The following is a 16,921-nucleotide window of genomic DNA, read 5'->3' as shown; positions in this document are numbered from 1 at the left end:
TAACTCCTGCACTGATGAATCGATGCTGTGAATGACACACGACTATTAAGGTTAAAAGAATAGAAATCAATATTTTGGGCCTCAATTAATTTGCTTTGTTGACAAAGTTAATTGAAAAAAAATATATATCAAAGATCAATACAGCTCTGCTGTCTGGGCAGTAAATATGACTTCTGCCGTATTGATTAATTAGAGAATGCGTGATGTGTTAATTAGTGAGATTTTAAGAGGTTTGTTGCTGGCATTGATTTTCTGATGCCCATCAGCAAGAAAGCTAATGTCCTCTTAAAAAAAAAAAAAAAAAAAAGCATTAAGCCATTCAANAAAAAAAAAAAAAAGCATTAAGCCATTCAACATGTAAGACTTAGAAAGCAAGCAGAAGCATGCAAGGAGTCATAAGGTTTTAGCATGATCTGTAATCTAATATAAAACACATTCTAATAAAAGGGTATATATAGCATTTCATCATGTTCAGGATTCTAGCTCATGATAAGCACATTTTCATTTCCAAAATTATAAAAGGCATCGAGAATAAAATGTCACACTACTCAAACTCTGGTTGTGCATATACAGGAAGTTCTCCACCTAAACATCACTTTAAACTAATGTTACACATACAGGAAGTCAGATGACAGCAGCTGACAAATGCCTGCTCGTTCATTTAGCTCAGACACACAGAAAAGAAGAAGTGGTGCTACTGCTAACTGGGGATACACAAGCAGGAGGAAAGCAGTTTTTGATTTAATGTGATCTGCAGACACCATTAGTTATTTTGTACTGACAAAGGGCACAAAAATTAAAAACCACAGAAAAAAGAAAGATTTGCTTGACTGAAACTTTATGCTCACAAACACCATCTTAGGTCACATTTATGGTTTGGCTGTTTCTTGACGTTTTGATTGTTCCTTATTTTAAATCCTAGATTGCACAACTTAAATGGATCAAAAAGTGTTTCCAACAAAGAGCTTTTTTTGTTGAGATAATATAAATTTGGCCTTTCCTTACAGACTGCCTAGATTTGCTGCATAGATTATCTTTCTGTGCCACTAACAAGCAACCTCATATCAGTTTGGCATATTCCTAAATAATTTTTTTATTTGTTTAAAACTTAAGATTTTTAGGTTTTCTGGCTCTAAAAAACAATATTTTCTCATTGCCTTTTAATAGGTGGAATGTTTTAATCTACATGTGTAAACGATATTTTGATCAAAGTGTTTTCATTGGCAATGATGATGATTGCAAATGAATATTTAATTTATACATCCAACTCTTGTATCCCACTGAACTTCTTCAAATCAAAAACAAAAAGAAAGAAACTCACTAAATTCCCCTCCTGAACTCATTCAGGGGCTTTTTGATGCCTGAATCTCCACATCAATAAAGACAGAAAATGTATGCCTTTCAAGCCCAGTTGTTTCTCTCGGCTTTTAGTGCTCCATTAACCTTGTAATTAATACCAAATAGGCTCTCTCTCAAGTTTGCCTGCTTTGGCGCTTTGTTCTTAATAGCTGGCAAATATCAGAGATGTGCGCCTTTGTATAGGAGAGCCATCTTGCTGCCACCCACTTCACTTAGGGGCTCTGAGACATCAACATCTTCCCAAAGAAAGAGAGGCGTCAGACAGCACATCATGCATTTATCTCCACCTTGATCACCGTCTTGCTAATTCTTCCTGGAACTGGCTGTAAATGCAACTTCAAAGGCTTTTAAGAAACAGCAAGCTTTCCAGATGCATCAGCTGTCCCTCCCCTAAATTTGTGATGAATTGCTGTAAAGAAGGAAGCAGTTGGTGTGGCCATGTAACAGTAATCGATTCTTGTTGAAGCAATGCATATTAGGAGAGATTACATAACTAATGCTTTTAAATGCAAGTAAAAACATTAATTGATGGATTGATTATTGATGCTGTTGGAGGAAAGAAGACAAAGGTCTTGTGAGAATATTCCAGATGTAAATAATAAGCATGGTTCAAGATGTCCAGTGGACCTTTCTGATGGAAACTTGAACTGGAACGATCAACGAGTGCCCTAATAACATCGAGTACGAAACTTCTTTGACTCATTGCTTATGCAATTTATGCAACTCCAACAGCAACACTGGTCAGGAGGGATTCTGTTTCACAAGACATGTTTTTGTTTCAACCAGTAATGAAGCTGTGGCTTCCATTAGAGGCATGTTCTTCTTGTTCTTCCTTCACGTATAAAGTACCCTTAAGTCAATTCTTCTATGTCAGCAAATCTGTATTCCATTTGCTGGACAAAGTTACGGACACTGTCTTTGCTAGCATTAACTTTGCAAACGGTTTGTTCTTTGGAGTTGTCAAAAACTACTTCTAGTTTTTGTTTTTTTTTTCCTTTGGAAAGTACTCCCAACTGCCCTGTCTTCTCAGCTTCTAGCCAGTTAGGTCTGCTGAAAGTTTATTTCTATTAAAAAGAAATGGTTCCTCTTTGATGCTTACTAAGAATGATTGACTCCTGCAAGGTCATTAACTCATTGAAACTAATTGCTCAACTAAATATAATTGTGTTTTATAATTTCAATTAAATTTGACTGCATTTTATTTTATTTTTTTTTTGGTAATGAATGATTTCAACAGAAATTGGGATGAATTGTGGATAAAAGTAGGGATGCACTTTATGAATATATCAGACCAAGATCAGTGTGTGCAATACTCGCATCACAAAGGACATCACAAAGGACATTTGTTGGCTAATGTATCCCAACTGTTAATTTTACATGCTATTGTGACTTTTTTAGCCAGCTGGACAGAGTCCCATGACAGCAGATGACACACAGATGACAATGCACAAAAGGCCAAAGGTCACCAAGTGATGGAAGCACAGGTGAGAAAGAGAGGAAAGATCAAAAAAACAAAACAAACAAAAAAAAAGGAACATATTACAACTGATATAGTCATTGCAATATTTCTATAGTCTTAATGCCTTTGTGTTTTTTTTCCTACGTCCAAAAAGATGCTTTGGTCACATGACTGGATGACAGAACCTATGTAGTGCATGCTAATTTTAAAGATACTATCTGAGAAAAATGCAGACTTAGGAGTGCTTCAGTACAAGCACAAACATCTCTTGTTGGACATTATTTGAACTGCTATAATATAAATTCAAATCATGGATCATAAGGGGAGGTGACAAATTAAATATATGACCTGAATAAATTAGTGGACAAACACAATGCATCGACACAGGTGCAAAGCATGGCATAATTCAGCAATTAACTTCCAATCACGCTCTGTGACACGTCTAAAAAAATACTAAACATGGCCAGCTGATGCTGGTTTTGTTTTAAAATGGTAGGGAGAAAAGATCTGAGTGCCTTTTGTGTTTATGGGCCCAGATGGCACAGACTCAGTCACTGCTCGGATGGCTGGTGTTTCAATAGAAACGGTGACTAAAAAGGGACATCTGCATTAGGATCTATGAGAGGTGACGAAGAAAATCACAATACAATCATTCTCTCGATATGAAAAGTCAGTCAGTGAATAAACTTTGTTGAAAATGCAAATTTTACATTCTAGACATAGGAATGCATAATTACCACTGTTAAAAATTGTTGGAAAAAAGAATATATGATGAAATAAATCATTGTTCGCCAGATTCTGTATTTTCTCTTCTTTCTTATGCACTTCTTGTTACTGTGCACTATTTTATTTTTATATTTGTATCATGTTCGAATAAAATTTCATTTCATTTCATTCTAGATTCCCTTGTGCCAGGAGACAGCAGGTGGAACAACGTTCAAATAGAGAAATGTTCAGGCTTGAATGCATTAAGGGTATTCAGCACTTCTGTAAAATTATGGAGTGAAATTTGCTGGCATAGATTTAGTTGTCATACTAGGGGGTCATGGATCACAGAAAACCAGCACATTATTCTAAATGTTCATAAATTCACCTCTAAGACAATAGAATGATTTAAAAAAACCATCATGGATCCGAGCTTGGACCCTCACTATCATGTATTATAATGTTCAGCCAAAAAGTATAGAACGTATTTGAAGCAATTTTTTTATTTTTGTAGCTTACATACAAACCTACTTTGTAAGTAAAAATGTAAAAATCTTTGCAATGTGCATATTTACACTATATGGTGGTTGTTTGAACTAGGCTATGGCGTTGTTACCAACAGTAATTACCTGTAGTAGAAAAACGTTAACTGTAGCTTAAAAAAAAAAGACAGACTTATTCCCTCACTTAACTGAGCCAATTGCTAGAGAAAGGCCAATTTCAAATGAGATTTTTCCTCATGTTAAAATAGTTTCAAAGTCAAAACTGTAAAGAAAAACAAACGAGGATCTTGTTTTTAGGCTAGAATGCTGTATTGGCTACTTTCCAGGTGTCAAAAAGAAGAAAGACAGGTGTAGACTGCATCATGCAGTTTCTCCAAACTGACTCCCTCCTTGAGGAAGGTGTTAATAACAGATCAGATAAATAAAGATATAATATGATGAATCTATAAATGTTGCTGAAGCCACTGTCATTCAGTACGACAGAGCATTTGTATTTATGACACTAAATACTGCTCTTTTAGGAATACAGCAGCAACATTTGCATAGTATAAAAATAAATTAAGTAGAAGCATGAAAAACGTGTGATTAGGATTGAAGATTTTATAAAAAAAAAAACATGTGAATTCATACCATGACCACTTATTAACAAATAACACCAAACACATAGATAATAAACATCTATAAGCTCATGTTAAATGTACTTTATCATACCGTCTGGGGGTCTGTTAGAGGTGGCCACCACCACCACTCCGGTTTTGAACAGTGCCTCAAACAGCTGCTTCAGGATCATGGCATCAGCAACATCAGTCACCTGAGAGAAGAGAAGCAGAGAGGAGGAGAGCAGTGTTCAGGTTCAGTGCAGTCTGCCTTTTCATGCCACACACACACACACACACACACGCACACGCATGTGTATATGTTTGTGTTTGCGTGTGATGTCAAATCAAGCCGTCAACACTTCATGTTTATTAGTCTCTCTCAGGTGCTCTCATTCAGTCCTTTTTATCCGATCAAGGCCGCTTAGACTTTCGCGCGCACACACATCCCTAACCCACTTGAACTGACTGCAAAATGGTCACAGAGCGGTTTTCTGCAGAGGAAAAGCAGCAGATCTGAGCTGATCAAGTGAGCAGACAGGGGAGCGACAGGATGCAAGAGCGAAAACAGGAGAAGAAAAGAAGCATGAAAACAGAGCAATATTAGTCAGAGCAGGGGTCATGATTGCAAACAAAGCCTCTATCAAAGAGGGGGTCTTATAAAAGAATATGAAACATGTGTGCCTCTGTGTGCTGGGTGAGCTACACACACAAGGTCACACAAAGTTACAATACATAAACCCAATTCAACTGTCTGCTGCCTTTTTCATCTACATCATTTCCATGAATCCTCAATGAACAAAGGTCGATGAAAAACACTGACGCAAGGACATTTATGAGTCGCTGGCTGTTAAATGAAGAGCTCTGACCTTTCTATTAGTAATCCAGTGCTCTCACTTTTGTTCTTATTCTCTCATCTCTCCCTTTTCCACCTATGTTACTCTTTTGAACATCCATAAAGGGAGAAATCATGGTACTGTGTGATGGCCAGTAGTCAAAGCAGCATGTATTAAACTCATTTGATTAAACATGATGACTGACTGAGGAGAGTTCAGAATGGACTAAAATTAATTAAGTCAGATCTGTCTTTTGCCAATTGTGATTAAAATCAATTGAAATGCTGCATTTACACTTATAAAAACATGAAAGCAATCTTTAGACAATAAGTGATTGTCTTAATATGGTATTTCACTAAATGGTATTTTTCTAATCTCAGGAATATGATATATATAAAAAAAAGTTGAGTAAGGGCTTTGATTTGTCAGAAACTCAAAAGCGAGAAAGAAGTAGGTTTAATACTCTGAAATGACAAATATTTGAGGCTCATCATATATGATATTTTTAAAATTAAAGAAAACAAATCTCAAAAAAGGATTTAGAAAGTCTGCTGCTGCTTCCGAACAAGAAGTTATGCAAAACCAACTGAAGAAAGGTCAGATTTTATAATTGTTCTCCAAAAGTGACTAAGCTGTCTGAAGTTGGTTTTACAATCTTCAATCTTTACACTAAATTATGAAAAGTTTTCTTACTTCTTGAGCTTTTTCACATGTTGTTACAACTGCAAACCTCAAAGTAAATCTCTTGGAATTCATATGAGACTAACACATGTCAATGTTTGAAGAAGTGTTTGCCTGTTTGTCTTTATAAATAAGAATTCACCAGCAACTCTCCATGTCTTACCAAGTCTTTTTAAAATTTTGACGGGTTCACTTTATCACATGAATAGAATTTGATACAAATTATTTATTTCACTGAAGCTCTGGCAGTAGGTTCAGAGTGGTTGAACCTATACCATGATCTCCAACAGACTTCCTGGCAGTCGGCTTGCCCTGTTTAGCTCAATCCATCTTCCTATAAAGTCTAACCAGCTTCTCTAAAAGCATCTCCATATTATGGTGAAGCCACTGTATATGATCAGGGTGATGCACAGTGTTAGTTTTCTGTAACACATAGCATTTTGCATGAAGCCCTTCAATTTGGACTGGGTCTGTGCAGCCAGACAGACCTGGACGTGTTTGCTGTGCCCTTTGGGGCTTTGGGACACTCCTGGTCTCAAAGAACGGATGTTGTAACTCTGTGAAGACTCCTGCTAGTCAAGTCGCTGAATCCAGACGCTGGCCTGCAACATGAGCAAGCAGGTGTCCGTTGCACCGCCCTCTCCCCTTACCTATTTTTCCTGTAAATAACAGGCACTTCTGATTGCCATACCCACAGCATATGCCTCCTTTCATACTCTGAAGAGTCTTCTGCTTTTGCATATTAGCTCCACTGCCCTTGCCAATACTTGATTAACATTTGTGTTAAAGCCTTGATTTTGCTGAGAAGAGGTGGCTAAGGGCATCAAATTAGAGCGTGCACACGCGAGCCAGTGATTGTGAGTGAGCGTAATGAGAATCAACAGAAAGCCAAGGCTCTGTGTCTCTCTGAAGGGGCCCCCGTGTTTGCTGAGACCGCAGGATTTTATTTTCATTTCAAAAGAATCATTTAAAAATGACCTTTTATACTGCATGGATTTGTTTATTCATGTGCCCTCAACATGGTCACGGTATGAGGGGCAATATTGATTGCTGGGTGAGTAGAGAGAGAAAGGGGGAGAAAGAATGGATCCCCACAGAATGAGAAGGGTGGAGGGGGAACGATGTGGCACTTGTGGAGCACAAAAATAATGGTGCAATCTCTGTTAGTCGTTGGCGAAATTTAAATGAGCAGCCAATTACTCAAGTGTGTCAGTTTGTAGCGAGGCACACGGGTGCCAAATGAAGCCTCTTTTGATGTTACACCTCTTTATGTACACAACCTATGAGTAATTTCACCAACGGAGGCTGCACTGTGACAGAGACCATAAGACAATGCTGCTCAAGCATCGTCTTCCTCTTCCTCTCTCTCGCCGTCTTCCCGTCTTTCCATCTCGGACCTCTCGACGGGCGAGTATTCATTAGGAGAAACAGAGAGAAAGGAGGGAGGGGGGGCTACAAATTACTGATAATGGCACAGAGCTAATGAAGAGAATGGAGAAATGTCATTAGCATTTAAGAGGATAAGATCCATCTGACCCGCCACCGCCAGTCGCTTTCTAGCTCCACTCACTTAAGGAAGTAGGAGAGCGCGACTGATACCCGGAGCCTCATTTGCATGGCTGAGTGGAGGAGGATGCTGATTGGTACGGGCCCCGAAACCACACACATGCATACACACACACACACTTCCTCAACCTCTTGTTTATGCATCCCAAACAACGCATGTCTGCTTGTTTCCCCTCCATTCACTGGTAGCAACAGTTGACGAACTGGAAACTGCGAAGCCAGGCGAAGGCGAACAAAACAAATCAATGAGAGCATGCAAACAGCGCCGTGGCTCAAAAAAGTGCATGAAAAGGAGCCGCTCTTGATCCTCGCAGACACATGGTGTTATTTGAGGGAGCAACTCCACCTTGGGTGACCTCTGACCTACCCCCATATTAAGTGTAATGATATCACTGAGAGGAGCAGGATGTGTTTTTGGCTCGGCTGATGGAAAAACAGAAATGTGCACTCTTATTTGCTGCAGCAGGATGACTAACCAACCTCACAGAGAATAGGGAGAGCTTCAGTCGAGACTGGCTCGTCTGACACCAAAGGATAGAATAATGAGAATTTCTGCATCACTAATGACTGAAGGTGCTCTTTACACCCACAGGAAAAACTTAGAAGTTATGCAAGCCAACACTGTAGTACACAAAGACATATACATAAAGGCTACATAAAGACACAAGTGAAAATACTCAAGCGTGGTGGATGTACTGTTAAGAACTTTCATCTGTGCCTTGTGAAATTTCTGCTATGTTCATGGGTAACCACTAGGTGTCCCCAGTTCTGCCTTTTTTGTTAAGTCCAATATCGCAAAGTTGAAAAGATAGTTAAACAAAAAGAATCAACAAGAAAATAGGGATCACTCTTCCCTCTGAATTAAAGACATGGTTAAAACAATTCAAAACCCTGTATTTACTTGGTTGTAGTTGGTAAAAAGTGTCATTTCTGATACAAATATTCATTCTTTCATTTCTTACTGTACAATCATTTCATTGTAAAGTAACAATAACTGTAAAAAGAAAGACAAAGGATGCATAGTTTCTCTTTTTTATTTTTTAACAAAAATAAACTTAATAGCATAGAATGCTTTTGTATTTAGCTGCTTCTATGTCTAGACTTTCTAACGAAAACACTTTGATCCAAAAATGTCCATTGTAGCTCTGGCTGCATGTTTAAAGTTGTTGACCTGCTGGACGGTGAACCTCTGGCTCATTCTCAAGTCACTTTCCAAATTTGGCTCCATCTATTACCCAATCACTTCGGAGACGTTTTCCCCACACCGCCACTAAAACGTGTCACTATGGATGGCGTGTTCAGTATGGCAATTAGTCTAGCAGTTCAGCACAAACTGCTAGTTTTCTGCCACAAGTAAGCCAAAAAGTTTACTTTTTAGTTTCATTTGACCAAAGCACCTTCTTCCACAGGTTTCTGTGTAGATTGCTTTCAAACTGCAAATAAGACTTTTCTATGACTGCCAGATTTGTGGAAGGCACTGATAATAGTTGTCTTGTAATAGGCATGACTGTAGATCTACTGAAGTGTTACCATGGGCCTCCTGGCTGCTGCTCTGATTAATGTTTCCTTTGCTCAAACTGTCAAATTAAGTAGGATGGTAATTGTGCTATACTTTTTACATTTTTAATAATGAACTGAACATAATTCTCAGAGATTCTCAAAGCTTGCTTTATGAACTTTATATCCATGCTGTGTTCATTGATTTTCATGATTCTGTTTGTTCGCTGATCTTGTCCTTCCACTTTAAAAATTCTACTTTGTGTTAGTCTAGAAGATGAAATCACAACAAAACGTATTTAAGTTTGTGGCTATTATGTTACAAAAGTCCAGAAATACATATTTATCCCTCCGGCGTATATAATAATTCTCATGCAGTACATTCATTTGTATGATAGCTTTTTATTTTTATCTTAATAATGACTTGATGTAAAAGATTAATATTTATAGTTGTTATCGTCTGGTAAACTTCTTAAGAAGCCTTTTAGAACAAACACATTATCTCTCAGCACACACATTAAAACAATGTCTGTAATGCACTTGCTCACCTGAAACTCATCAAAACACAACAGGCAGATCTCACTGCTGATCTCCATGGCAACCGGGGATATGGGGTCATAGTTGAACATTTCCCCTAGCCTTCGCTTCGGCAGGCTTTGTTTCCTGCGGTGGATCCCTTTAAGCAGAAGACAAATGTCAGGAAAATCTTAAAAGCGCACCTGCGTCGACAGCCGAAACTACTGACGGCGCTGAATAAAGCTGTAATTTCACCTGGATGGATAATGGCAGACAATTAGCACGGGGACAAACAGATGGATAAATATAGGCTCGCCAATGCACTATGAGCTTAAGAAGAAAGAAAAAATTAAATCAAAGTCAAAATGTAATGAGGAAAAGGAAGTCGCTGCTTACTCTTATGGATATCCAACATGAAGCTGTTGAAGTGGACTCTCTTTTTGCAACTGTTTTCCACATGGGAGTAAAACAAATCCATGAGCATGGTCTTCCCTGAGCCTGAAGGGTTCACAAAATTGGAGAAAGTAGGAGATTATAATGACTTGGTAATAACAACAAACTTGTCAGTTGTAAAAAGAAAAAAAAAACAACAACAAAGATGGTTTGTTTTATTGATTAAGCCATAACACAGATGCAGATTCTTACCAACATTTCCGTATATATAGAGACCCTTAGGTGGTGGTGGTTGTTGTGGAGGAGGTTCCTATTTGTGGGGGGTAAAAAAGTTAATGATCAGCTTTTACAATAATTTGTAACCAGTGAACACTCCTTCATAAGAAGGTCTTGGCCATCACAGCACTACAGACAGTTTTAAAAGCATTTACAATGAGATGCACTTATTCTAAGTTTTTAGTCTCTGATAGTTTTCAAAACATTCAGCTATCACCCTAATAATATCCTGTTTGAATTAAGTATTAACTACTTATCAAATTTAATTTCAGATTCACTGGTCAATAGGTCAATTTTTTTTCCCTTAATTTGGATTGGTGGAACTGAATAGTCAGATTTCTTTCTCCGGTTATTAGATGCATCTAAATTAAAAGCTCCAAGGTTTTATTCACTCTGTAAATAACAACATGTACTTTGATGCAGTTCTTGAGTTAAATAAAAAAAAGCAGATAAAGATTTTGGAAGCTTATTTGTATGTATAAATTGGAATAATAATCTTATCAAATTTTTTCTTTTTTACTTTTTACTTTTCTTTTTACAGTTTTCTACAACTTTCTCATCATCCGAGTGCCAAACATTGAACTTAATTTTGTTTTTATCATCCACATGACCTACCCATCCTGCAACAAACCCAATGACGAAGTTGGTTTCTAATTCAGAAGTGTGGAATGTATTTTGGCATCTGGACTGAGTAAGACTGACTGTATTTCAAGATCTAGAGCAGCTCACAGATTAAGAGAGGACCAATAAAATCAGGTTATTAAAATTCTTAACTTACAAAAAGTAAACTGAATAATAAATACATTTGGAATTTACATCATTTCCAAGTTAACATTCACATGTTGAGTTTAAAATTCTGATACAGAAGGGCCAGACATGCTGTAAATGGACCCTTTTTTGAATTTCAAGTGCTTCAATATTTTGTGGTAACTCAAAATCCCCCAAAAGTTCTGATATGTATGAAACCCATGTTTTGAGATTAAATATACCCCACCTTGAAAACTTTGCATTTTATGGAATACAGTCCTAGCAAGATGCCAGAGCAAACGCCAGAGTGATTAGTTCTGTTCTCCCGCTTCCCCACCTGTTACTGCACACTACCGGTCAGCTGGCTGACAAGAAAGCAACTTAACCTTTTCCTTACTTATGCAAAATATTTTCTGCAGGAACTTGAAAATCCCTATTAAATTTTGATATATTTTTCTACATTTCTACTTAAGTTTATGGACAAAGTATTTACATAATTAAAATACATTTAAAAGATAGCATTAGAATATCTATAATAATTCATTTGTTCTACCAATTGGAAGCAGCTACATTTTTCTCTTGTGACTAAAAGTACTGAGATGTTTTGATTTTTGCCTAACATACCGTCTCATACGGTGCGAAACAGTAACAAACTCCCTATTTCAGAATATAACTAAAGCATCATTTAATAAACAAGGTACGCCAAGGCATAAAGCCAGCACTACAGTGTGAGGTTTCATATGATCCAGACTGGCCCGCTGCAGGAGACGAAGACAAAGGGGATCTAATCAACAAGACAAGCCAGGGTTCCCACGAAAGAAAAGCATCATCAGAGGAACAATGGGGGGATTTGTCAGACAAAACGGAGAGGTCTGGATGAGGCTCCGTATGAGATGGAGTGGACTTGTGTGCACGGCCCGTTTAGCGCTGCTAATTGTGATACGGTACTGTAGCATTGAGGTGCTGCTGGAAGTCATTGTGCTGCCTGCCTCTTATTATCAAAAAGGTCTTTGCTTCAAAAAAACCCATCTTCTGTGTGACCGATCTGAGAGTACAAGAGAAAGCCAACTATCACAAAGGAGAACGAAGCGTGTAAATGTATCTGCCATCAGTTTGTTCATAAACAAAATTTACTTATAGCTCATATAAGTCTGTGGATGGCTAAATTATAAGCTTTAGGAATGCTGCCGTTGTGCTATCTCCATCTTTGTGACCGGACAATAACGAACTGCTTTGGGATTAAATGCCTCTTTCTAAATGGAAAGAACTGTCCTCTTAATGTTTAATTTAGAAACCATTTCATGAAGATGGTACTTGGAGTCCAGATGCACTTGGTCCCCACAGCACAAGGAGCACTTGACTCTGATAAATGGCAGCAACGGCAGATGGAAACCTAAATTAATAGCCTAAACTTGTTGCTTCTTCCCTCCTCTTTTGATTGCCACCCTCCCCCTCCCCCAAAAAAAGCTTCTCCTAAACTCGTCACGAAAAACTGAAAGACCAAAAGGCTTTCCCTTCTGCTATGGCGTAACAGCGTGCGACTTCTCCTTGACTTCCCAAACTGCCCTCCGGCATGGCGGGGTAATTGTCAGTGGTGGCTGGTAGCCATTCTGCCACGGCAGAGTGGAGAAGGACAAGGCTCTCCCTCAGCGACTTTGTCTAGCTAAGCTCCACGGGCCAGTCTAGCCTCCTGGTGGACGATACAGACTGGCACATGAGTGAAAAGTTCAAATGCAGGACATGGACCTTCTTACCTTTTAAATTACTCCATTTTTTTTAAGCCAAAGATGCTGCATTTCACACCAGAGTCATCAGAGAGGAGGTTGTAGGAGTCCAAGTTAGGCTTAACTTTAATGCAGGAGACTCTACACTGTACGTTCGACTTAAAGAGGGCGGCTCGGACTAAACAATAGTCCATTGTCAGTCAACCATCCGCAAAACCACGCCACATTGGGTCAATATTAAGTCAAGTGTACTCTCCTCACAGACTCGGTCAGTTAGTGGGGACAATGGCGGCACTCTCACAGAGAACGGACACCGAAGGACTGTGGTATGACCTGATTTAAACTGGAATAATTGCATAAGTACGCAGTCAGTGAGAATGTGTGTGTGTGACAGACAGAGCAAGAAATAAGGTGCAAAAGGAGAGGGGTGACGGGTGGGGCAGTCTGCACTGGTGTTGATAGCCTAACACCAAAGCATTTGTCAGAAGCTCAAATCAAAAGCAAAAAAGACAAGAATGGCCCAAACAATAGGGATCCCCTCATTACTGCATGGGGACGGTGAGAGAGCGAGAGGGGTGCCGGGACAGGCCCAGCAGGAGGCCTGCCCTGCTGCCTTCCAAAATCTCTGCCTAACCCTGTGTGTCTGTGCCAGCCCACCAACAAAAACATGCAAAAAAAAAAAAGGAGACTCCCAGCACCAAATAGGAGACAGTCAGCTCCTCTGACCTAAAAACAACAACAACCCCCTGCATTATGCCGCTCATAACTCACACGCACAATAAACTTCCCAGACCCCTACCCTTCCTTTGACCTGAACCCCATGGCCATCACTGGAATACAGTGCAGTCAACTGTAGTTCTCCCAACTTTTAAAACATCAGTTGTCTAAACTGAAGTTCTCAAAGGAAATCTGTCCCGCTTTTAAAACCCTCGACATACAGACTCACTCTCTGATTTTCTTTAAAAGCATTTGGCTTTAGTGTCATTTCCTACAGAGCACAGACATTATACCTTTTCATATCTTATTGCTCCAAAGAATTTCTAAAAGAAGAACAGGTTAGAACAGGTTTTCCTTTGCATTTAGTAGTTTACCTGGCCTATGCTAAATTCAACAAAGCTCAGAATTGTGGCAGAGAGCCAATGTAGTAGCAACTTCAAGATCTAGGGTAACTTTAGAGTTACAAATACTTGTCAACTCTGACCCAAACCTTAATGTTTTTGCTTAGAATGCTCAAGATGGATATTTTATTTGTCACACTGACTTTAAGCAAACATCCAGAACATCCACAGTTAAACTAGAGGCGTCACTTGAAGAGGGCTGTGGATAAGACAAAACCACACAAGGTAGAGGAAAGGCTGTCAAATCAAGATGTGGGATGCTGACTTTAACATGATGTACACGTTCTAGAGCAGTATATTAACGCTGTATTTTTGAAATTTTGTATCAAATAATGGATAAACTTCAAATAATCTTAACAAAAATGAAATAGAGATACATGTTTGTATTCTGTTCCTTGGAAGTGCTAATCTTTTATATGTGCATAATTTATTTGAGGACACCCAGTTTCTAAATCTCCATTAAACCACATTAAAAAGGCGACTGGCATTCCAAATAGCATTGAACTATGGGAGGATGTGCATCTTAGGTTCATTTGCTCGTCCTGTGACAGGCAGGGCCTGTTCAGGGTCTACCAAAATTTAAGACTTGCCATGTTTGTCTCCTGGACAATAGCATTGATTAAAAAGTCTTCAAAGACCCAGTGTGTACAACTGCAGTGTTTTTGCTCATAACCATCTCAAAAGCAACACATCTGCTCTTCTATCCAAACAGAGACGCAGTGCATCTGCTTCAAGATGTCCTGTAATAGTACTATGGACTACCTCCACCAATCAGCCAGTATAACATTTGGTTACCATGGAAACTGAATGGAGACTGGTGAGTAAGCATGCTGCTTCTATATAGTTACATTGACCTTTTAGGCATATTGCTGTTATACAATTTCATTGATAGTAGCTGGATGAGGAGAGAAGTTGTAGAGAAGAGGAATATTTGAAATTTATTGAATTTGATGATTGTTGATATAACCCAACAAACTGCTTGTTACTTGTCTCACTGTATGAAATACTATTCAAATGTGATTTTATAAGAAGCATCTTACTAAATTAAAAGGAGCAGCACCATGGTTCTGCAATAAATACTATTATGCACAGACAATAATTATTGTCCCTATATGTACTGTGTTAATGCAGTAAATAATTTAACTCATATTATGAAATTGTTATGCTCAGCTGTAAATCTGACACACATAACAGCAATACAGTTAAATTACCGTTTTGGTTGTTGTGGCATCATCATTTTGAGGTTGCCTGCTGTGATCTTTGTAGTGTTGTGTTGATAGAGGGTTCAGGTACTTCCTGTTAGTGTAAGTCTTTAAGGTTTGCTGCAATAGAGCCAGCCGCTGGAGAACATATTTCTGCTGAGCGTCCTTCTTTAGGGAGCCACTTTGCACAAGCCGCTCAAAGTGATCCACAATGTCACCGGAGCCACGAAGATCTGTAGCTGAAGTGTCCGAGGAGGAGAAGCGGGACGACACGGAGAGACAGAAAAACCCCCAACACCTGGGACCTTCAAAGTACAGTGACTGCATTAATAACTTTACAATGTTTATAAGTTTGTACAGACATCAAAAACAAGCCCATTAAACATTTTAGAAATTACCAACTGAACTCTTACCTTCTGCGGTGACACTCCGTGGAAGACGGCAGATTTTATTTACAGATTGAGCTCGTTTTGTCAACAAAAACACTGCAGAGGACTTAGCGACGGCTGGAACCATGTAGGACGCCATGATGCTTCAAAGCGCTGCAACTTTATTGAGACACATAACACTGTATCTTGTAACATTGTCAAAAAATAAATTAATAAATACAACGGATTAAAAAAAATCAAAAGATAACTATATTATAAAAATAAATTTAGCAAATTACTATTGAGTAAATTACTATTATTATCAGATTCATATTATGTATGAAAAATATAAAAATAATTTATTTCATTTATATTGTCCACCTAATAAATAATTTTATGTTTATGACTTTAAAAGGTTCGTTTTACAACTATTGTAAGAGGAACCTGTTGTTCTTTTAGGTGGTCCTAAAAGAAGAAGATAAAAAGATATACTAGATCTTTATTGTTTTTCCAGCAAGTTCAACTTCCTGTATTAAATTGTAAATTTCAGTAGCATTTCAGGATTTCAGAAAGCCCAAGTGAAAAAAAAATGCTATCATTGTACCTTATGAAAATTATGAAGTTTGAGTTTTAGTAATATTTCCAGGAAAGATTAATGTTTTCATCTTGAAGTTGTTTAATTCAATTTTAATTTCAATACATGTTCATAAACTGTACGCAGGTTTTTGCATACTGTTGTGCAAAAACTGTATGCACGTTTTTGCACAGCTTGCATACAGTTGTATGCAAGTTGCATACAACTGCATACACAACTATTAAAATTACTTAAAATTCACTTGAATAATTTTAACTCAAGTGAAAAGTTGCCATCCAAGAAATTATTCAAGGAAGAGTAAAAAAAAAAAGTATTTCATAATAAAACTACTTACTGAGTGACTAATGCATCGGTCTATCGTTGAAGTGAGTAGAACCAAAACATTGACTACAGTCAATGCTTTGGCATAAGTATTTAAACACAAAGTTTAATATTCCAGTTAGTTATAAAATAATCAAACTGGACATTTTTGTCTTCTGTCTACTAATGATGACAATGATTAATTAAACCAACAATCCCGCTGGCGAGTCGTAAACAAGCAGAGCTTCAAACAAGTGGTTGAGCTTCGTCAGCTGAACCTCAGCTGATCGGAAGTACAATCTGTTAGAGTGTAGCAGAATTTACGTAACGCACATTCAACATAAAAGCACATAGCAGATATTTAATATACTAAAATAGTAATTGAACATAAATAATGTCAGAAACCTAAACATTTAGTGATATTATATATATAATAAAACTTTTCCAAGTTTTATCCCAATAAATTGTTTAAGTAGAAGG

The 16,921-nt window shown here is 38.0% G+C and overlaps 1 protein-coding gene across 1 annotated transcript in view; it reads right to left on the bottom strand.

Moving 5' to 3' along the window:
• The window catches only part of afg1lb (AFG1 like ATPase b), a 31,498-nt gene extending 14,814 nt beyond the window's left edge, over window positions 1–16,684 (bottom strand). The window contains exons 1-7 of the mRNA XM_007546911.2: window positions 16,476–16,684; window positions 15,592–15,726; window positions 15,188–15,483; window positions 10,364–10,421; window positions 10,115–10,216; window positions 9,751–9,878; window positions 4,738–4,837 (exon numbers count right to left, since the gene is read on the bottom strand). Of these exons, the coding sequence (XP_007546973.1) occupies window positions 4,738–4,837; window positions 9,751–9,878; window positions 10,115–10,216; window positions 10,364–10,421; window positions 15,188–15,483; window positions 15,592–15,706 (799 nt within the window). The 5' untranslated portion in view covers window positions 15,707–15,726; window positions 16,476–16,684. The remainder of the gene's footprint in view (window positions 1–4,737; window positions 4,838–9,750; window positions 9,879–10,114; window positions 10,217–10,363; window positions 10,422–15,187; window positions 15,484–15,591; window positions 15,727–16,475) is intronic.
• Window positions 16,685–16,921: the final 237 nt, after the last annotated feature.

This window comes from Poecilia formosa, unplaced genomic scaffold (assembly GCF_000485575.1).
Source record: "Poecilia formosa unplaced genomic scaffold, Poecilia_formosa-5.1.2 Scaffold1, whole genome shotgun sequence".
NCBI classification, from domain to species: Eukaryota; Metazoa; Chordata; class Actinopteri; order Cyprinodontiformes; family Poeciliidae; genus Poecilia; species Poecilia formosa.
This window is presented reverse-complemented; position numbering and strand designations above follow the sequence as displayed.